Here is a 24,058-nt window from a genome sequence, read left to right as displayed (position 1 = left end):
TGTTGAAAAATAAATGATGGTCCAACTAAACGCAAACCAGATGGAATAGCATGCCGCTGCAAGATGCTGTGGTAGCCACGCTGGTTCAGTATGCCTTCAATTTTGAATAAATCTCCAACAGTGTCACCAGCAAAGCACCCCCACACCATCACACCTCCTCCTCCATGCTTCAAGGTGGGAACCAGGCATGTAGAGTCCATCCGTTCACCTTTTCTGCGTCACACAAAGACACGGTGGTTGGAACCAAAGATCTCAAATTTGGACTCATCAGACCAAAGCACAGATTTCCACTGGTCTAATGTCCATTCCTTGTGTTCTTTAGCCCAAACAAGTCTCTTCTGCTTGTTGCCTGTCCTTAGCAGTGGTTTCCTAGCAGAGCTATTTTACCATGAAGGCCTGCTGCACAAAGTCTCCTCTTAACAGTTGTTGTAGAGATGTGTCTGCTGCTAGAACTCTGTGTGGCATTGACCTGGTTTCTAATCTGAGCTGCTGTTAACCTCCGATTTCTGAGGCTGGTGACTCGGATAAACATATCATCAGAAGCAGAGGTGACTCTTGGTCTTTCTTTCCTGGGGCGGTCATCATGTGAGCCAGTTTCTTTGCAGTGCTTGATGGTTTTTGCAACTGCACTTGGGGACACATTCAAAGTTCGCCCAATTTTTCGGACTGACTGACCTTCATTTCTTAAAGTAATGATGGCCACTCGTTTTTCTTTACTTAGAATTTGTATTATGGCAAGAAAAAAGCCGCTAACAGTCTATTCAGTAGGACTATCAGCTGTGTATCCACTGAATTCTGCACAACACAACTGATGGTCCCAACCCCATTTATAAGGCAAGAAATCCCACTTATTAAACCTGACAGGGCACACCTGTGAAGTGAAAACCATTTCCGGTGACTACCTCTTGAAGCTCATCAAGAGAATGCCAAGAGTGTGCAAAGCAGTCATCAAAGCAAAAGGTGGCTACTTTGAAGAACCTAGAATATAAGACATATTTTCAGTTGTTTCACACTTTTTTGTTAAGTATATAATTCCACATGTGATAATTCATAGTTTTGATGCCTTCAGTGTGAATGTACAATTTTCAAAGTCATGAAAATACAGAAAAATCTTTAAATGAGAAGGTGTGTCCAAACTTTTGGTCTGTACTGTATATATATGTGTATCTATCTAGCTATATATAGATATATATCTATCTATATATACACGCACACACACACACACACATATATATATATATATATACACACACACACACACACACACACATATATATATATATATATACACACACACACACACACACACATACACATAGATACATACACACACATGCATATAAACAATGCTCAACATAAATGAGTACACCCCAACAGATTTGTCAGAAGCCTTTAATTTTGTTTCAGAATCAAATTTTCTATGGGATACCGAACTACAAAATACTCTGACAAACGTGGGACATTGATTGCAAACAAGGTTTATTAATTTGCACACCCAAAACAGTAATTTTCCTAACATATTTATTCAATACCATGTTGAAAAAATGGGTACACCCCAATAAAAGTCTTAGGAGCAAAGCTAAAAAGTTTAGACTACAAAATTATAATTAACAAAAATTCAACCGCAGATAAGTTTTATTATTCATTGGACAGGTGTCCAGCAGACAGTTGACTATAAAAGGGCATTACTTAAAGGAGTCTTTCCACGAACAAATGTTCATTTTATTCACTAGATCTTGCAATGAAAATAAGGTCCACAATAGGAAGTGATTAAAAAAATGTTCCTGTGCTGAGATAATCTTATAAATGAGCCCCTGCTGTGTACTGTGTAATGGCTGTGTCTGATCGTGCAGGAACACGGTCTAATCATACCACATCTCCTTGACAGGGGAGGAAGCAAATGAGTATAAAGACAGGATAGCACAAGGTGACAGCTGATTCTTTTTGTGAGATAACACATTTCTCTGTCTGTTTTTAAACAATGTTTTACCTCACAGAATCAGTAGTGGTCCTATGTTGTCCCACTGTCTATATATTCTTTTCCATCCTTCCCTGCTCAATGTTAAATGCTGCTGTCAATCTCTGACAACGGCATTTAACATGGGCGCGCCGGAAGCGCGTCACAAACCACGCCCACCGGCGCGCACATCACATGATCGCGCGCCGCTGATGGGTTAGCATGATTACCCGGGATCTGCAGGAGATTCCTGTGTTTGTCATAGACGACCTGCTGCTATGAGCGCCATCCAGCAGGTGGCGTTCCTAGCAGATGAGCACTTTTGTTACACATAGCAGGGCTGTGTGTAACACACACGATCAGATGATCACAGCTTCTGGTCTCCCATGGAGACTATTGAAGCAAGTAAAAAATTTTTTTTTAATTTTTTTTACATTTTTTAAAAAGTTCAAATCACCCCCCTTTCAACCCATTCAAAATAAAATAATAAAAAAGAAATTAAAAATACACATATTTGATATCGTTACATTCAGAATCGCCCGATCTATCAATATATAAAAATAATTAATCTGATCGATAAAGTGCATAAAGAGAAAAAGAAACAAAACGCCAGAATTACGTTTTTTTGGTTGCCGCAACATTGCAATAAAATGCAATTAACAGGCGATCAAAACATCATATCTACTGCAAAATTTGGATTTTTTTTTTTCACCACTTAAATAAAAAAGAAACTATACATGTTCGGTATCTGCAAACTCGTAATGACCTGGAGAATCGTAATGGCTGGTCAGTTTTATTTACGGTCTCTCAGATTAACGGCATGACTGTTGAAGCCGCGGTTCTGAAGGCCACGGGTCTGTCGGATCCAGTCATTCAAACTATGATGAGGGTACAAAAGCTCTCTTTGCTGCGTATCTATCATCATAGCTGGAAGGCCTTCTTTCGTTGGTGCCAGCCCGCCAACTTTGCTCCAACGTTCTTCTCTGCCAGTGCTTCTCTCCTTTTTACAGCTGGGTCTAGAGTCCGGACTGGCTGTGAGCTCCCTCAAAAAGGACAGTCTTGGCTATTTTATTTCAGAAGGATCTGGCTCATACTAGGCCACCATATCATCTTCCACCTGGAACTTTGGGATCTTAATCTTGTTTTGGACGCGCTTCATTCCCCGCCTTTTGAACCCAATTAGGGAAATCTCTGAGCTGCATCTTTCCTATAAAGTATTTTTTCTTATAGCCATCACCTCCATTAGGAGGGCATCAGAGCTGGCTGCTCTCTCCTGTCGCACTCCTTACCTCATCCTGCATGGGGACAAGGTGCTGTTGCAGCCAGTTCCTTCCTTTCTTTTTCCACTTTAACAAGGACATTGTCTTGCCTTCCTTCTGCTCTGTGCCCTCTCATCCGACAGAGACTCTCTGCACAAGCTGGATGTCATCAGGGCGATAAGTCACTATTTGTCAGTTATCGCTCCATTCCGATGTTCGGACTCCTTATGAGTCATACAAGAGAGCCCTCGCTGAGGTCTGGCCATCCTGAAGGTTACCGTGGCACACTGGATTAGAGCGACCATAATTGAGTCTTATAAGGCAAGGCCCAGTGCTATCCCATTCAGGTTTAGGGAGCACCCTATGCGGGCGATAGGAGCTTCCTGGGCTGTTGGTAACCAGACATAGGTTCTGCAACTCAATAGCGTAGCTACTTTGTCATCGGTGCATACCTTTTCTAAATTTTACAGGGCCCACATCTTTGCTTCGGCAGATGCAAAAGGAAGATACTGCAGGCGACAGTTGCCCAGGCGGCAGCTTGAGCAACATCGGATTCTTCTGTGGTAACAGTATGATATTTGGTTTTTATACCCACCCCAGGACAGCTTTAGGACAGCTTCATGGTTCCTGTGTCTCCAATGAACAACATTTTTCGCACTCACTGTAAATTGTAGTTTTCATGGGGGAAACAGCACCCAACATTGGTTGCCAAGTCTGGTGATCATTTACGTTGGTTTTCTCTCGGGGTGTAATTGGATTATTTTCTTTTCAGTCTTTAATTCTTTTCGTTTCTCCTACTGCTTTCTAAGTAAACTGAGGAGGCCTGATGCTAGCAGACAATGTAGAGACTTCCTGGGAGGAGCCAATTTTTCGTTTGTTACTTGTATTATTAGTGTTGGCCTAAAGGTGGCAGCTGACTAACCCATGGTTCCTGTGCCCTCCAATGAAGACTACAAGAAATAGACTTATGGTGAGCACCAAAAATCTTTATATTCCATACAAAAGTATAAGATAAAAACAAACATTGCCCTACTTTGTGTCATGTGTCCTACTGTACGAATATACAGTAGGATACATAGCAGCCTTCCAAAAGAGGAATACAGCAGGAGATCCTATCAACAAATACTTCCAAAGGAAGGTTTTTAAAGCGGTGTGAGCTGAATCTCACTTATGTAATGTTTCACCTTCAACTGTTCTTGTGGCAGTCCACTACTCACATTAGAGATGTGTCAAAAGGACATAAGGTAACTGATAAAATAAGGAAACGGGCAAGATGTGCAAATGTACATGAAATATTCAATACGTTCTTCAGTATTTGGCCATATTGGTTTTGTTTGATAGTTTAATAAATTTGTGTTTCTTTCTTTTTGTTTTTTTTTTTACTTAAAGAGCAACCATTGCTTTAATCTTTATTTCATAAGCCAATAGCACGCATAAAAATAAGCAACTCTGTAATATACGGTATATTATCAGAGAAATCCGCTTCTTTCTCCACCAGGACTGATCATTCATTTTCAAATTTTCCATTCACGGGAGTAGGGGGATGGAGCTGTGCTTCTAGCATGTCCCATCTTCTCCCTCCCCTCTACATAGAATCTTATCTGAAACATTGTGCAGTTAGCTGTCATTAGAAAGGTTGCACGATTTGGCTGCACATTCAACTTTAATATATTTATAGTTATAAATCAGATGCGAGGAGTTCAGAAAACGAGTTACAAACTCTGTCAGACATTCAGGACAAGCAGACAGGACTGACTGATGGACCCTCAGTTAACTCATTCAGCAGCAAGCAATAGAAAGTGCAAAATAGAGTAGAGACTATAGAAGGAAAACAGTAAGTTTTTTTTAATGAATTCCAATTGCAAAACAATTTAGCTCTGCTTACATGCATTTAAGTGGGTACATGTGTAATTATATATATACAGTACAGACCAAAAGTTTGGACACACCTTCTCATTTAAAGATTTTTCTGTATTTTCATTAATTTGAAAATTGTACATTCACACTGAAGGCATCAAAACTATGAATTAACACATGTGGAATTATATACTTAACAAAAAAGTGTGAAACAACTGAAAATATGTCTTATATTCTAGGTTCTTCAAAGTAGCCACCTTTTGCTTTGATGACTGCTTTGCACACTCTTGGCATTCTCTTGATGAGCTTCAAGAGGTAGTCACCGGAAATGGTCTTCCAACAATCTTGACGGAGTTCCCAGAGATGCTTAGCACTTGTTGGCCTTTTTACCTTCACTCTGCGGTCCAGCTCACCCAAACCATCTCGATTGGGTTCAGGTCTGGTGACTGTGGAGGCCAGGTCATCTGGCGTAGCACCCCATCACTCTCCTTCTTGGTCAAATAGCCCTTACACAACCTGGAGGTGTGTTTGTGGTCATTGTCCTGTTGAAAAATAAATGATGGTCCAACTAAATGCAAACCGGATAGAATAGCATGCCGCTGCAAGATGCTGTGGTAGCCATGCTGGTTCAGTATGCCTTCAATTTTGAATAAATCCCCAACAGTGTCACCAGCAAAGCACCCCCACACCATCACACCTCCTCCTCCATGCTTCACGGTGGGAACCAGGCATGTAGAGTCCATCTGTTCACCTTTTCTGCGTCGCGTAAAGACACAGTGGTTGGAACCAAAGATCTCACATTTGGACTCATCAGACCAAAGCACAGATTTCCACTGGTCTAATGTCCATTCCTTGTGTTCTTTAGCCCAAGCAAGTCTCTTCTGCTTGTTGCCTGTCCTTAGCAGTGGTTTCCTAGCAGCTATTTTACCATGAAGGCCTGCTGCACAAAGTCTCCTCTTAACAGTTGTTGAAGAGATGTGTCTGCTGCTAGAACTCTGTGTGGCATTGACCTGGTCTCTAATCTGAGCTGCTGCTAACCTGCGATTTCTGAGGCTAGTGACTCGGATAAACTTATCCTCAGAAGCAGAGGTGACTCTTGGTCTTCCTTTCCTGGGGTGGTCCTCATGTGAGCCAGTTTCTTTGTAGCGCTTGATGTTTTTTGCAATTGTAATTGGGGACACTTTCAAAGTTTGCCCAATTTTTCGGAATGACTGACGTTCATTTCTTAAAGTAATGATGGCCACTTGTTTTTCTTTACTTAGAATTTGTATTATGGCAAGAAAAAAGCAGCTAACAGTCTATTCAGTAGGACTATCAGCTGTGTATCCACCAGACTTCTGCACAACACAACTGATGGTCCCAACCCCATTTATAAGGCAAGAAATCCCACTTATTAAACCTGACAGGGCACACCTGTGAAGTGAAAACCATTTCCGGTGACTACCTCTTGAAGCTCATCAAGAGAATGCCAAGAGTGTGCAAAGCAGTCATCAAAGCAAAAGGTGGCTACTTTGAAGAACCTAGAATATAAGACATATTTTCAGTTGTTTCACACTTTTTTGTTAAGTATATAATTCCACATGTGTTAATTCATAGTTTTGATTCCTTCAATGTGAATGTACAATTTTCATAGTCATGAAAATACAGAAAAATCTTTAAATGAGGTGTGTCCAAACTTTTGGTCTGTATTATATATATATATATATAAATAAATGTATACAGTATATATACATATATACACACACACATATATATATATATATACATACACAAAAGCTCACACACACACACACACACACAAGTGCATGTACTCGGAGCTAAAAATTATATATATATATATATATATATATATATATATATACACACTTTTTTTTTTTTAAATTAACGTGATCAGAGTTAAAAATTATTTTTTGGTTTTCTAGAAAGGTGGACAGCTCCTCTAATATAGTGTCCCTCTTTCCTATCTTAAGTACAAGGTGGTGGCACAGGGGTTAGCACTGTTTCGATGCAGCACTGGGGACCTGGTTAATATCTGACCAAGGGCAACATGTGCATGGAGTTTGTTTGGTGTCTCCTGGTATTTCAGATTCCTCCCACAATTGAAAAACACGCTGGTGGGCTAATTTTATCAGAAGCCAATTAACCTAAGAGTCTATGTGTGTATTTCAGAGATATGGAAATTAGGTTGTGAACCACCTCTGGAGACAGGGGCTAATGTGAATAGTGATAACCTCTGCGGAATATCTTGGCACGACATAAGAAAGAAACAAGAAATAAATTGAGAAAAAAATACAAAAGAAGAAATAATATATACATACATATATATATATATATATATATATATATATAAAAACATATATATATACAGTACAGACCAAAAGTTTGGACACACCTTCTCATTTAAAGATTTTTCTGTATTATCTTAACTATGAAAATTGTACATTCACACTGAAGGCATCAAAATTATGAATTAACACATGTGGAATTGTATACTTAACAAAAAAGTGTGAAACAACTGAAAATATGTCTTATATTCTAGGTTCTTCAAAGTAGCCACCTTTTGCTTTGATGACTGCTTTGCACACTCTTGGCATTCTCTTGTTGAGCTTCAAGAGCTAGTCACTGGAAATGGTCTTCCAACAATCTTGAAGGAGTTCCCAGAGATGCTTAGCACTTGTTGGCCCTTTTGCCTTCACTCTGCGGCCAAGCTCACCCCAAACCATCTCGATTGGGTTCAGGTCTGGTGACTGTGGAGGCCAGGTCATCTGGCGTAGCACTCCATCACTCTTTCCTCTTGGTCAAATAGCCCTTACACAGCCTGGAGGTGTGTTTGGGGTCATTGTCCTGTTGAAAAATAAAGGATGGTCCAACTAAACGCAAACCGGATGGAATAGCATGCCGCTGCAAGATGCTGTGGTAGCCATGCTGGTTCAGTATGCCTTCAATTTTGAATAAATCCCCAACAGTGTCACAAGCAAAGCACCCCCCCACCATCACACCTCCTCCTCCATGCTTCACAGTGGGAACCAGGCATGTAGAGTCCATCCGTTCACCTTTTCTGCGTCGCACAAAGACACGGTGGTTGGAAGCAAAGATCTCAAATTTGGACTCATCAGACCAAAGCACAGATTTCCACTGGTCTAATGTCCATTCCTTGTGTTCTTTAGCCCAAACAAGTCTCTTCTGCTTGTTGCCTGTCCTTAGCAGTGGTTTCCTAGCAGCTATTTTACCATGAAGGCCTGCTGCACAAAGTCTCCTCTTAACAGTTGTTGAAGAGATGAGTCTGCTGCTAGAACTCTGTGTGGCATTGACCTGGTCTCTAGTCTGAGCTGCTGTTAACCTGTGATTTCTGAGGCTGGTGACTTGGATAAACTTATCCTCAGAAGCAGAGGTGACTCTTGGTCTTCCTTTCCTAGGGCGGTCCTCATGTGAGCCAGTTTCTTTGTAGCGCTTGAGGGTTTTTGCAACTGCACTTGGGGACACTTTCAAAGTTTTCCCAATTTTTTTGACTGACTGACTGTCACGGGTGTGTCGCCACGAAGATCGTCACGATTACACAGCCTGACTTCTCACAGCTGACTTTTTGGTGCTTTGTGTTTTCGGCAGTGAGGGAGTTAATTCTCTCTCTCTCTGTGCTAGACGAGGTCCAGCCTCGCCCAGCTGCAATCAATGCTGCTGTAGTGAGTCTCCTTCAAATGCCTGCTGGTCTGTTTGGGAAGTGTCGGTGAAAGCATTTCATACAGACTTACAGAGCGGATCGTGGTATTTGGAGTTTCTGAGATAAGTGTATTTGGAGTGGTTTTTCCCTTCCTCGCTTTATCATTTATCTCCTTTCCCGTTGGTGTTCCCTCTGTTGTAGTTGTGTAGTTTTTGTATGCAAGGTGGTTTTGGTTTTTCCCTTGTACTGTCTCGTTCGTTTAAGTACTGTGTGTGGGCATATTATTACTTGTCCTCTTTTGTTGTGATCGGGGTCCTTCTCAGGACTAGATTACTTAGGTGCAGGGATCCTCAGGAGGTAGGGGTTACGCTGGCGGCCTGGACCTCTGTACCTTTAACAGTACCTCCAGGTTGAGGGATTAGTCAGGGCCCCAGCTTAGGGTCAGCTTAGGCCCCCTACCTCCAGTATACAGAGACAGCGTGACACTGACCTTCATTTCTTAAAGTAATGATGGCCACTTGTTTTTCTTTACTTAGCTGATTTTTTCTTGCCATAATACAAATTCTAACAGTCTATTCAGTAGGACTATCAGCTGTGTACCTACCAGACTTCTGCACAACACAACTGATGGTCCCAACCCCATTTATAAGGCAAGAAATCCAACTTATTAAACCTGATAGGGCACACCTGTGAAGTGAAAACCATTTCTGGTGACTACCTCTTGAAGCTCATCAAGAGAATGCCAAGAGTGTGCAAAGCAGTCATCAAAGCAAAAGGTGGTTACTTTGAAGAACCTAGAATATCAGACATATTTTCAGTTGTTTCACACTTTTTTGTTAAGTATATAATTCCACATGTGTTAATTCATAGTTTTGATGCCTTCAGTGTGAATGTACAATTTTCATAGTCATGAAAATACAGAAAAATCTTTAAATGAGAAGGTGTGTCCAAACTTTTGGTCTGTACTGTATATATATATAAAACTAGTTCAGCATTCTGAGGAACTTCGACTATGAAAACATGCCTTTTCCTTAAGATTAAGATAAAGACAGTGTGCAGCTATATGTTGGCCACTACTTTATCATTGATGAAATTATCCTTAGGATAACTAACAAATAAAGTAGCACTCTGCAACGCGAAGTATGCGAACATGAAATATATGAAATATGAATAGCATTACTGCTGTAGAAAATAGAAAGAAATGAGAAATCTTAGCGCATAAATTGGCCAATTCATGTGTACCTGGTAGCCACGATAAGGCGTTTCTCAAAATACCAGGACCCTACCAATGTGAACTCCTCTGTAAGAAATATATGTCTGCTTGTGTGTGGGATAATAAGATTCTGCTGCAATTATATATTATCCTTAGAATAAGTCATCAATTTCTGATTGGCCGGGGTGAAGAGTGTTGGACCCCAACCAATCAGCTGTTCTTAGTGTTGGCGGCCGCCACTTCTTAATTGCGGAGCTAGTCAGGCTTCTGATCGTGGCTGCGGCAGGGTACTGCACATCCACCTCCTATTCAAATCAATAGGGGGCGATTGTGCAGTACCCTGCCGCGGACATTATCAGAAGATGGAGCAGCTCCGCACTTGAACAGCTCTGGCCGGCGCCCACCAACAGCTGTAACAACTCATCGGCGGAGGTGCCGAGTGTCGGACCCCGACCGACCAGACATTGATGACCTATCCTAACGATAAGTCATCAATGATGAAGTAGTGGAAAAGCCCTTTAATGTGCATTATGTGAAACAGTAATCTCCACTCACCTCAAGTGCTTCAGTTAGGATACAACCCATGACAGCGCAGACTCTCAAAGTTTGCTCAGTTTCCAGCTTATTCAGCGAAGATTTTAACTGGTCAATAGGAACCAACCATGCCCCAACAGCCGGGGTTGCAGTGCTAAGAAGGTTTAGTTGTCTATGTGATGAAAACAATAAAAAGATGGAAAAAAAAATACAAAACAATAAAACATAAGGAAAGGTAGGGATTAAAAGTACAGTACAGACCAAAAGTTTGAACACACCTTCTTATTTAAAATTTTTCTGTATTTTCAAGACTTTGAAAATTGTACATTCACACTGAAGGCATCAAAACTATGAATTAACACATGTGGAATTGTATACTTAACAAAAAAGTGTGAAACAACTGAAAATATGTCTTATATTCTAGGTTCTTCAAAGTAGCCACCTTTTGCTTTGATGACTGCTTTGCACACTCTTGGCATTCTCTTGATGAGCTTCAAGAGGTAGTCACTGGAAATGGTTTTCACTTCACAGGTGTGCCCTGTCAGGTTTAATAAGTGGGATTTCTTGCCTTATAAATGGGGTTGGGACCATCAGTTGTGTTGTGCAGAAGTCTGGTGGATACACAGCTGATAGTCCTACTGAATAGACTGTTAGAATTTGTATTATGGCAAGAAAAAAGCAGTTAAGTAAAGAAAAACGAGTGGCCATCATTACTTTAAGAAATGAAGGTCAGTCAGTTCGAAAAATTGGGCAATCTTTGAATGTGTCCCCAAGTGCAGTTGCAAAAACCATCAAGTGCTACAAAGAAACTGACTCACATGAGGACCGCCCCAGGAAAGGAAGACCAAGAGTCACCTCTGCTTCTGAGGATAATTTTATCTGAGTCACCAGCCTCAGAAATCGCAGGTTAACAGCAGCTCAGATTAGAGACCAGATCAATGCCACACAGAGTTCTAGCAGCAGACACATCTCTACAACAACTGTTAAGAGGAGACTTTGTGCAGCAGGCCTTCATGGTAAAATAGCTGCTAGGAAACCACTGCTAAGGACAGGCAACAAGCAGAAGAGACTTGATTGGGCTATAGAACACAAGGAATGGACATTATTCCAGTGGAAATCTGTGCTTTGGTCTGATGAGTCCAAATTAGAGATCTTTGCTTCCAACCACCGTGTCTTTGTGCGACGCAGAAAAGGTGAACGGATGGACTCTACATGCCTGGTTCCCACCGTGAAGCATGGAGGAGGAGGTGTGATGGTGTGGGAGTGGTTTTTTGGTGACACTGTTGGGGATTTATTCAAAATTGAAGGCATACTGAACCAGCATGGCTACCACAGCATCTTGCAGCGGCATGCTATTCCATCCGGTTTGCGTTTAGTTGGACCATCATTTATTTTTCAACAGGACAGTGACCCCAAACACACCTCCAGGCTGTGTAAGGGCTATTTGACCAAGCAGGAGAGTGATGGGGTGCTACGCCAGATGACCTGGCCTTCACAGTGACCAGACCTGAACCCAATTGAGATGGTTTGGGGTGAGCTGGACCGCAGAGTGAAGGCAAAAGGGCCAACAAGTGCTAAGCATCTTTGGGAACTCCTTCAAGATTGTTGGAAGACCATTTCTGTTGACTACCTCTTGAAGCTCATCAAGAGAATACCAAGAGTGTGCAAAGCAGTCATCAAAGCAAAAGGTGGCTACTTTGAAGAACCTAGAATATAAGACATATTTTCAGTTGTTTCACACTTTTTTGTTAAGTATATAATTCCACATGTGTTAATTCATAGTTTTGATGCCTTCATTGTGAATGTACAATTTTCAAACTCATGAAAATACAGAAAAATCTTTAAATGAGAAGGTGTGTCCAAACTTTTGGTCTGTACTGTATATATATATATATATATATATATATATATATATATATATACAGAAGTACACATGCAGAAACAGGGGGCAGAGCTCTAGATCCACTGCCTCCTTTCATACATCTACAGAGCTAAATGATAATGTTCTGGCTGGCAGCATCCACAAGGGGGCGCTTGCTGAAGAAGCATCTTTATGATTGATATCCTAATCTCCCTGTAGTGATGCTGCAGGTGGTGACAATTGCATCATTTAACTATCTGTGTTAAGGGAGACAATTATTTAGAGATTTATGGGAGGACATATTGGCACATAGAATAAATACTGGGCTTTTAACGCTGTGTTTTTTTTGTGAAGGAAATCTGCTGTGTTTAATTGTCCAAGCAAAGTGGATGTCATTTCATGAAAACTCATGCCCACTGTGCATTTAAAGATGCAGTTGAACTGTGCGCTTTATTTTTTCTCTATAGGTTTTTATAAAGAACCTGAAAAAAATGCATGTTATTAACAAAAAAAAAATGCAGTTACATTTTTAAGTGCAGAATCAAAGCTTTCCTGTACTAAAAAAATACATTAAAAATGCTTACTCAAATCTGCACTAAAAATGCATCAAAATAAAGGTGAAAACGTATAAAAGAAAAGCTGGAAAAATGCAATAGTTGGATAACATTATTTAAAAAGCATCTGATATAATAAGATCAATCAGCAATAAGAAGATGTAAATCCGGTCAGCTGTTTTTTTAGTTTCTTGTACTAACCTGGAAAAAGTAAATGCTGGAGACCGTACATTTGTTGGAGCCGCAAAGCTGAACCAAATCTCCTTGATGGTAAGCTTCATGCTGCTTGAGTCAGGCGGAGGAGGCATTAGCGGAAGATCTTTTTTTAAGTCATCTGATTCAACACCTTCGTCCTTTAAGGTGACGAAAAAAATAGATAAATATCGGCCTTTGTTGCACATTTAAAGGTCTGAGAAATATAGAATAATTTGTATGATAACTATAGTTTTACCATTAATCTATTTAGGACATAAAAAAAGTTGAAAGCATGACATAATTACACTAAATTCACAATTAGAGGATGACATCCCTAGCCAATTTATACTCTTAATGCTTTGTTTTATTTTGGCGACATGCGCAATAACAATGGTCTTTCAGACTGTAATATCGGCTCTTCACCAAGCTGAATAACACTAATAAACTAAGGTCAATACTTGCAAACTAATAAAAAATGTGCAATACATAACTACTATTCTACTAGTGGACCATTCCCTCTTACTACAAACTCTCTCATCTGTCGGCATCACAGACTTAGCCCTATCCTGGATCTCCTCATACCTAACAGACAGGACATTCAGTGTCTCCCACTCACACACCACCTCCTCATCTCGCCCCCTATCTGTCGGTGTCCCTCAAGGTTCAGTCCTAGGACCTCTGCTCTTCTCCATCTACACCTTAGGCCTGTGACAGCTCATAGGGTCCCATGGCTTTCATTATCACCTCTATGCTGATGACACATAGATCTACCTCTCTGGACCCGACATCTCCTCCCTACTAACCAAAATCCCACAATGCCTGTCTGCTATTTCATCCTTCTTCTCTGCTAGATTTCTAAAACTTAACATGGACAAAACAGAATTCATCATCTTTCCGCCATCCCATTCACCCCACTCCCCAACTGACCTATCTTTCAATGTCAATGGCTGTCCACTCTCCCCAGTCCCTCAAGCTCGCTGCCTTGGAGTAACCATGGACTCTGATCTCTCCTTCAAACCACATATCCAAGCCCTTTCCACTTCCTGCTGACTCCAACTCAAAAATATCTCCCGGATCCGCACATTCCTCAACCATGAATCTGCAAAAACACTAGTGCACGCCCTCATCATCTCCCACCTCAACTACTGCAACATCCTGCTCTGTGGCCTCCCTTCTACCACTCTTGCACCCCTCCAATCTATCCTAAACTCTGCTGTCCGACTAATCCACCTGTCCCACCTCTATTCCCCGGCTTCTCCTCTCTGTCAATCTCTTCACTGGCTCCCCGTTGCTCAGAGAATCCAGTTCAAAACCCTAACCATGGCATACAAAGCCATGCACAACCTGTCTCCTCCATATATCTGTGACCTAGTCTCCCGTTACATAACCGCACGCAACCTCCGATCCTCACAAGATCTCCTTCTCTACTCCCCTCTTATCTCCTCCTCCCACAATCGCATACAAGATTTCTCCTGTGCTTCCCCCCTACTCTGGAACTCTCTACCCCAACACATCAGACTCTCGTCGACCGTGGAAACCTTCAAAAGGAGCCTGAAGACCCACATCTTCCGACAAGCCTACAACCTGCAGTAACCACAGCTGCATGACCAGCTCTACCCTCACCTACTGTATCCTCACCCATCCCTTGTAGAATGTGAGCCCTCGTGGGCAGGGTCCTCGCTCCTCCTGTACCGGTCGCTGTCACACTGTGTTCAAGATTATTGTAATTGTTTTTGCTATGTATACCCCTTTTCACATGTAAAGCGCCATGGAATAAATGGCGCTATAATAATAATAAATAATAATAATAATAGTAGTAGTATGTAACCACGGATATAACGACAGTGGATGCAAAACAATGAGGTGACACAAACAGACTAGTAAATACATAAACCATATTAATCACGTATACAGCAATTGGAGTAATACATATACGTTCCACCTGAAGCGAATGCCACACAATATGCTTTCCACTGCTGGGTAGTATCCACTACTTGCCATGTCCTGTCCTCTTTCACGGTCAATGTCTATGTTGTCACCCGTGTTTTAGATCACTTACTTATACCTGCCACAGTTCTTGACTCCCTTTTGTATATGAATTCTTACAAATCAGGCCTATATTGGTATAATTTCTAAATGTACAAAAGTATCCAAACAGAAAACAGGTGTGTACAGGTGCTTACTAAGAGAAGCCATCTCAATATATAACAAATAAAGTAGCACTTTGTAGCGCTATAGCATGCAAACATGAAATATATGAAATCTGAATAGCATTACTGCTCTAGAAATGTACTAGCCAGGTGAGCCACCATAGTCATTTGCCTCCATTGCCTTTATAAGTTTGCCAAAATTGGGTCACACTGTTATTAAGCATGAGTTAGTGACAAAACACAGATTGTTACATTTTAGCCTAACAATTGTTATATACAGTACAGACCAAAAGTTTGGACACACCTTCTCATTTAAAGATTTTTCTGTATTTTCATGACTATGAAAATTGTACATTCACACTGAAGGCATCAAAACTATGAATTAACACATGTGGAATTATATACTTAACAAAAAAGTGTGAAACAACTGAAAATATGTCTTATATTCTAGGTTCTTCAAAGTAGACACCTTTTGCTTTGATGACTGCTTTGCACACTCTTGGCATTCTCTTGATGAGCTTCAAGAGGTAGTCACCGGAAATGGTTTTCACTTCACAGGTGTGCCCTGTCCGGTTTAACAAGTGGGATTTCTTGCCTTATAAATGGGGTTGGGACCATCAGTTGTGTTGTGCAGAAGTCTGGTGGATACATAGCTGATAGTCCTACTGAGTAAACTGTTAGAATTTGTATTATGGCAAGAAAAAAGCAGCTAAGTAAAGAGAAACGAGTGGCCATCATTACTTTAAAAAATGAAGGTCAGTCAGTCCGAAAAATTGGGCAAACTTTGTCCCCAAGTGCAGTTGCAAAAACCATCAAGCGCTACAAAGAAACTGGCTCACATGAGGACCGTCCCAGGAAAGGAAGACCAAGAGTCACCTCTGCTTCTGAGGATAAGTTTATCTGAGTCACCAGCCTCAGAAATTGCAGGTTAGCAGCAGCTCAGATTAGAGACCAGATCAATGCCACACAGAGTCCTAGCAGCAGACACATCTCTTCAACAACTGTTAAGAGGAGACTTTGTACAGCAGGCCTTCATGGCAAAATAGCTAATAGGAAACCACTGCTAAGGATAGGCAACAAGCAGAAGAGACTTGTTTGGGCTAAATAACACAAGAAATGGACATTAGACCAGTGGAAATCTGTGCTTTGGTCTGATGAGTCCAAATTTGAGATCTTTGGTTCCAACCACTGTGTCTTTGTGCGACACAGAAAAGGTGAACGGATGGACTCTACATGCCTGGTTCCCACCGTGAAGCATGGAGGAGGAGGTGTGATGGTGTGGGGGTGCTTTGCTGGTGACACTGTTGGGGATTTATTCAAAATTGAAGGCATACTGAACCAGCATGGCTACCACAGCATCTTGCAGCGGCATACTATTCCATCCGGTTAGCGTTTAGTTGGACCATCATTTATTTTTCAACAGGACAATGACCCCAAACACCCCTCCAGGCTGTGTAAGGGCTATTTGACCAAGAACGAGAGTGATGGGGTGTTACGCCAGATGACCTGGCCTCCACAGTCACCAGACCTAAACCCAATCGAGATGGTTTGGGGTGAGCTGGACCGCAGAGTGAAGGCAAAAGGGCCAACAAGTGCTAAGCATCTCTGGGAACTTCTTCAAGATTGTTGGAAGACCATTTCCGGTGACTACCTCTTGAAGCTCATCAAGAGAATGCCAAGAGTGTGCAAAGCAGTCATCAAAGCAAAAGGTGGCTACTTTGAAGAACCTAGAATATAAGACATATTTTCAGTTGTTTCACACTTTTTTGTTAAGTATATAATTCCACATGTGTTAATTCATAGTTTTGATGCCTTCAGTGTGAATGTACAATTTTCATACTCATGAAAATACAGAAAAATCTTTAAATGAGAAGGTGTGTCCAAACTTTTGGTCTGTACTGTACATCTTGCATTAGTTTGCACTTAATTAGAGGGTTTGTTCCCTTTTAAATAATGTTTGGTCCCGGCAGCAGTTTATTAAACATTAACAAACAAAAAATAAACCGCCATATATTCCCCTTCTCGGTTCCACCAGCGAGCCTCCGGCGATGTACTCGGTGTCTGGCGATGGCTGTGGCACATCGATAACGCGGCACCCAATTAGTGAGTTTAGCATCTCTGCCCATGTAGCCAGGAAGTCCCCTTCAGAGCCACTGAGATCACCGTTTAGCTTCCAAGCTGTCGACGTGATGTCAGTGTTGCAGCCAATGCCAGTCACCGGAAACAGCAGCAGAGACAGGTGGACTTAGGAAAGGTGAAGACAGCGCAGTTTGTTATTTTTGAATAAACTGCAGCTAGGACCACACATTATCTGAAAGGGAACAACTCCTTTAAGGCTTGGTTCAGATTTGTAGAGTACATTCTGCTGGTATACAACCAGTTACAAGTATCTATAGACTTAATGGGCAAGATGGCAATCAGATCAAAAACAAAGCACATAAAAGTATCGTGGGTTGGAAACATAACCAAAATAGAATATTCCCCCATAAATAATTAAGTAAATCGTTGAAGTACTCCCATATATAAAATGCACAAAAAGAATTATGACCCCTCGATAAAGCCTTAGCGAAACGCGAGTCGGGGTTCTCACGGTAGACGACTCTCTTTCCTTACAGACATGGGTAAGCACTGGCTATAACATACCATTTACTATACCCATTTTCGTTTTTTGTTTCTACATTGACTATGGCGATACATTGCCTGTCATTTATTCTACGTGGGGGGAGACATTAATATACTCTGTGCTTTGTAACAGAGGCATTTCCAATCTGTATACAACAAAAAGTACTTCATTTGCACTTGCACTTTATTATTGGATCACAAGTTTATTGGACCTTTTCTTAGATCATTACGCACGAGATTTGTTTTCTACTTTACATGTGTATTATTGTGTTGCATATAATTAATAAAGTGCTGCGGAATATATTGGCGCTATAGAAATAACTATTATTATTAATGATACTTTATTTGCACTTGCACATTATTACTACATTATATGCCTAATGGACCTCCTTTCAGACTAATATGTATAATATTTGTCTTATATCATACATGTATTACTGTAACTATGCAATGAATGTTCTATAATGCACCTTTTGACATGCAGTCTAATTGTCACCACTATTTTCCTCACTTTTCGCACCATCTCATCTTGTTATTGCTCTGGTTGACCTCAATATATATTTTACTAATTTTTATTTTTAAATACCAATAAAATGTTATAACTTTATTACATATTTTGTGTTGTTGTGTTTAGAACATTTTTTTTGTGCAAATGAAAAGTGCAAGATGTAGCAAAATAAAAAAAAAGTTATTTTGACTAGGTTTTTTTCAGGTTTACATCGGATTTCCTTTTATTTTTTTGTTCTATTTTTGGATATACAGAAAAATCGTAGTTGACCATGCTTCCCCACCACAACAAAAAAAAACCTTCACAACATATCAAAGACATATACAGTAATTTTATCTCCATTATTCTTAATGGGAGATGTATTAAAAAATACAGCGCTTTAGAAGTCATCAGTATCATATCGGTGGGGGGTGTGATACCTGGCAACCCCTAATGATCAGCTGTTCTTGGTGTCGGCAGCGGCCGGGGGTGATCAGCTGCAGAGAGGAACTACACAGCTCCATCAACTGTAGAGTGGTCGCAGCCGGAAACTGCAGAGCTACCCATATTTAAATGAATAGGCGTGGATCTACAGGACATACAGGTACATCTCACTAAATTAGAATATCATCAAAAAGTTAATTTATTTCAGTTCTTCAATACAAAAAGTGAAACTCATATATTATATACAGTCATTACAAACAGAGTGATCTATTTCAAGCGTTTATTTCTGTTAATGTTGATGATTATAGCTTACAGCCAATGAAAACACAAAAGTCATTTTCTCAGTAAATTAAAATAATTAACAAAACATAGCTGCAAAGGCTTCCTAAGCGTTTAAAAAGGTCCCTTAGTCTGTTTCAGTAAGCTCTACAATCATGGGGAAGACTGCTGACTTGACAGGTGTCCAGAAGGCAGTCATTGACACACTCCACAAGGTCCCAGAGTTCCAATTTTCATTTGGAAATCAAGGTCCCAGAGTCTGGAGGAAGAGTGGAGAGGCCACAATCCAAGCTGCTTAAGGTCTAGTGTGAAGTTTCCACAATCAGTGATGGTTTGGGGAACCATGTCATCCGCTGGTGTAGGTCCACAGTGTTTTATCAAGATCAAAGTCAGTGCAGCCGTCTACCAGGAGATTGTAGAGCACTTCATGCTTCCCTCTGCTGACAAGCTTTTTGGAGATGGAAATGTCATTCTCCAGCAGGACTTAGCACCTCTCTACACAGCCAAAAGTACCAATACCTGGTTTACAAACAACAGTATCACTGTGCTTGATTGGCCAGCAAACTCGCCTGACTTTAAGCCCATAGAAAATCTATGGGGTATTGTCAAGAGGAAGATGAGAGACACCAGACCCAACAATGCAGACGAGCTGAAGGCAAAGCAACCTGGGCTTCCATAACACGCCGCATTGATGCAGTAATTGATGCAAAATGAGCCCCGACCAAGTATTGAGTGCATTTACTGAACATACATTTCAGTAGGCCAACATTTCGGATTTTAAAAACATTTTTTCAAGCTGTTGTTATAAAGTATTCTAATTTACTGAGATAATGACTTTTGTGTTTTCATTGGCTGTAAGCCATAATTATCAACATTAACAGAAATAAACACTTGAAATAGATCACTCTGTTTGTAATGACTCTTTATAATATGAGTTTCACTTTTGCAATGAAGAACTGAAATAAATTAACTTTTCGATGATATTCTAATTTAGTGAGATGCACCTTTATCTGATAGATATGGGTCCCACCTTTGTAAATAATGGAGCCCCATCTCATGGTTGCTGTGAATGAAGAAGCTCCACATACATGCACTGCTCTTTTCTCATTTGAAGGGGGTATTTCCATCTCCTAGATCCAATCCCAACATGTAGTAAGTGTAATAATAATATTAGCAAAAATCTCCAAGTAGAAATAGATTCTCTTTTTTCATACATCTCCATAAGACTTTTGTTGCTCAGAGACTTAAAGGGGTATTCCCATTTTCAAGATCATATCCCAATATGTAGTAGGTGTAATAATAATAATATTAGCAAATACTTCCAATTAGAAATGTAGCATAGTTCTTCAGATTTGCGATGTCGCTTACCTCATGTGCAGGCATTTCAGGACCTTAGGTATCCATAGTTACGACCACTAAGCTGTCTAACTAACTGTCACTATATCAGTGGTCGCAACCATGGATATCTAAGTTACTGCAATGCCCTACATGAGGTAAGTGACATAGCGAATCTGAAGAACTATACTAATTTTCTAATTGGAGGTATTAGGTGTATTAATAATAATATTAGCAAACTACATATTGGGATAGGATCTTCGAGATGAGAACATCCCTTTAACTTCTAAAGGAGTTTTGGATGGAAATAACCCTTTTGATGGTCAAATGATGGCTGCCAACTGACACCACTAAGGAGAGATTAACAGGTCAACTCCCATTAAAATCAGTATGTAATAAGGTTCCCCTTATAAACACAGGACTAGAAAGTACATTTTTGAAACACACATCCCTCAATGCCAATCAGGAGAAAGAAAGTTTGAATACGTTGCTAAGGGAGAAGCTGGAACGAAGTCTGTTCTTTGATTACATTTTAATCTGAATGAATGACAACATAGGAAATATTTGGGAATATTTGCTATAAGTAACAAAAATTCTAACTGAAATATTAGATTAAATGTTATAGACATCACCTGTTCAAGAGATTCGGTGTTATGCAAACAATAAGCCATGGATTACAAAAGAGTTGAAACATTTACTAAACATGAAAAAACTTGCTTTTAAAAGGAAGGACAAGGAGGCATTGAAAATTATACAGCGAGACCTAAAGGGGAAAATTAAGATTGCCCGTGAGGCATTCAGAGTTAAATTAGAAAATCAATTTGCACAAAAAAGCTCCAGAGAGGTGTGGGCTGGAATGAAGCTAGTGACTGGGTTTAAGGCAAGGTCGGAGCAGGGGGGTGGTGGACTTAGAATGGCTAATGAAATGAATGAGTTCTTCAATAGATTCAGCAATAAAGGTGCGGTAGCAGCAGGGAAGGGGGAGGAGGCCGGGGAACAACTAGCTAAATTAACAGGGGGTGAAATAGATCATTTCTCGGTCTCCAAAAATGACGTGAGGGACCAGTTTAGTAAGCTGGCCATTGGCAAAGCAGCAGGGCCTGACGGTCTCAGTCCACGTGTCCTCAGAGTGTGTGCAAATGAGTTGTGTACTGTCTTCCAGCATCTCTTTAACCAGAGCTTACAATCAAAGAGAGTACCAGTGCTATGGAAGACTTCCTGCCTGGTGCCGGTTCCCAAGACTACCTTCCCGGCTTCCCCGGGGGACTATAGACCGGTGGCCTTAACATCGCATGCGATGAAGTCCTTGGAGAGAATAGTACTTGCTCACTTGTGTCCGAGGGTGATGGCGCATACTGATGCTCTTCAGTTTGCGTACCGGCAGGGACTGGGGGTGGACGATGCTGTAGCGTCTCTGCTACAAACAGTACATTCCTTTTTGGACAATGATGGAACCACAGTGCGTGCTTTGTTCTTTGTAATGTGTTGAACGCACTAGAGAAATCAGCCACTCTTACTGCGTGGAAAGTTGTTTAAAATGGCGGTGGATGAGGGACTTGTGAATTGGTTAATTGACTACCTGTCGGATAGGCCACAGTTTGTTAGGTGGGGGACGGCTACATCAGATAGTGTACTGAGCAGTGTCGGAGCCCCGCAGGGAACAGTGCTGTCGCCATTCCTCTTTACATTGTACACAGCTGACTTTCAGTATAAATCAGACCGTTGTCACCTCCAGAAGTACTCGGATGACTCTGTGATAGTTGGCGGTATTGGGAAGGACCAGGATGAAGAGGAATATAGAAGGGTGGTTGCGGACTTTGTAGTATGGTGCCAGGCTAACCATCTAGAACTAAATGTTAAGAAAACCAGGGAGTTGGTGATGAGCTATGGAAGGTGCAAGAAGGTATGCCTACCTGTTACCATTGACGGTCAGGATGTGGAGATGGTGGACAGTTTCAAATATTTGGGGGTTTACCTGGATAGCAAGCTAGACTGGAAGTGCCACATGGAGAAGGTCTACAAGAAGGGGATGAGTAGATTGTACTTCCTAAGGAAGTTAAGGTCATTTAATGTGTGTGGCAAAATGCTTGAGGTGTTCTACCAATCCATTGTGGCTAGTGCCACCTTTGCGGCAATAATTTGCTGGGGTAACAGTGTGCGTGTTGCTGACACCAACAAGCTCAACAAACTTATCAAGAAGGCTAGCGCGACGGTGGGCCTACAGCTTGGGACTTTTGAAGAGGAGGTAGAGGATAGGATTAAGAAGTGCAGAGCTATAATGGGCAACAACACACACCCGCTTTATGAACTGTTTGCGAAACAGAAGAGCACATTCAGCAATCGCCTAATACAACTAAGGTGTAAAAAGGAAAAATACAGGAAATCGTTTGTTCCAACAGCTATGGGGGTGTTTAACAAATGTCTGAAAAGCAATGTCTAAAGCATTCCAAATGTTATGTTATCATATGTGTCATGTTCGAGATCTGTGTTCTGCTGCTGTGATACCGCAATTTCCTCCGGGATAAATAAAGTATATCTTATCTTATCTTATATATTGCTCATACAGCCACTTACTTGTTCATCAGACACAGAATTTCCATTGAGATCAGAGGATGGGCTCATACCATCACATGGGATATTATCATCAGATACATCAGTGCTGTACCCACTTCCAGTAGGGGAATCAGAAGAATCATTAGACTTAAGTTTTCCACTCCGCTCATTGGTGCCAGATTTCCCCATTACACCAAAAGAATTGTATAAGAGAGCCCCAGACTGTCGCCCACCTGAAAGCAATAAACTAACATTAACTGAATTCATATCAAGCAAAAAACGTCGTCACCTACCAGCAGAATAAGAAGTTATGAACTCAATGTCACTCAGACCAACATGATCATCCTTAGATCACAAGCTTGGACATACATACTGCTCCCAGCTCACTGGAAATAAGCAAGATTGTAATCGTCTTGTTTTTTTATCATCTGCTTTCATTCTTGTGCGGTGAGAGCTTTTATCTTACAAGTGTACAGCTTGTTTCCAAGGAGCTTGGCCACCAGAGCCTGCTTGAGAGTGCACAGTAGTTACATTCCAGGAAAAGACTTAAACTTCTAACATCCCATTCAGTTTTCTCCATCCCGTTGATTACTATAAAGAAGATATAGTATGTGTTTATCAGCGATTTCCACATGCGGAATTGCCTTGCGTTTTTTATTGCATTGCAAAGGCAATTCCGCATGTGGAAACGCAAAATTAATTGACATGCTGCGGATTTTTCTGCGCATCAAAAACGCTGCGGAAAAATCCGCAGCATGGGCATTAAACTTGCGGAATCCCCTAGGGACCATGGGGGGCGGATTACATAGCGTTTCACAAGCGTTTACGCTGCGGAAATTCCGTAGCATATACGCTTGAAAAACGCTACGTGGGCACATACCCTTAGACATCACACCATTAGAAACTGACTAGCGTAATCCATCCAAGCTCTATGTAGAAACAGGAGGTCAATTTTATCTGCACAACTCATAAGTGCAAAAGTCTATGGCAGCGGGGGGAGCGGAGCACCTGGGTCAGGAGGTGAAGAGGGGAATGACAAATGCAGGGACAAGAGACTTCCTGTTTCTACATAGAGCAGAGAAAACAGAAGAATTAATTGG

At 41.0% G+C, this 24,058-nt stretch overlaps 1 protein-coding gene across 12 annotated transcripts in view; it reads right to left on the bottom strand.

Annotated features, from left to right (window-relative positions):
• BLTP1 (bridge-like lipid transfer protein family member 1) overlaps window positions 1–24,058 on the bottom strand; it is a 303,862-nt gene that overhangs the window by 137,834 nt on the left and 141,970 nt on the right. For all 12 annotated transcript variants that reach the window (XM_073641272.1, XM_073641320.1, XM_073641292.1 and 9 more), the window contains exons 36-38: window positions 22,980–23,191; window positions 13,095–13,246; window positions 10,500–10,650 (exon numbers count right to left, since the gene is read on the bottom strand). In XM_073641272.1, the coding sequence (XP_073497373.1) occupies window positions 10,500–10,650; window positions 13,095–13,246; window positions 22,980–23,191 (515 nt within the window). The remainder of the gene's footprint in view (window positions 1–10,499; window positions 10,651–13,094; window positions 13,247–22,979; window positions 23,192–24,058) is intronic.

The sequence above is a fragment of the Phyllobates terribilis genome, unplaced genomic scaffold (assembly GCF_046119375.1).
Source record: "Phyllobates terribilis strain yellow unplaced genomic scaffold, ASM4611937v1 Scaffold_1__5_contigs__length_1240528914, whole genome shotgun sequence".
Lineage (NCBI taxonomy): Eukaryota > Metazoa > Chordata > Amphibia > Anura > Dendrobatidae > Phyllobates > Phyllobates terribilis.
The sequence above is the reverse complement of the archived record's forward strand: the minus strand, read 5'-3'. Positions and strand labels throughout refer to the sequence as shown.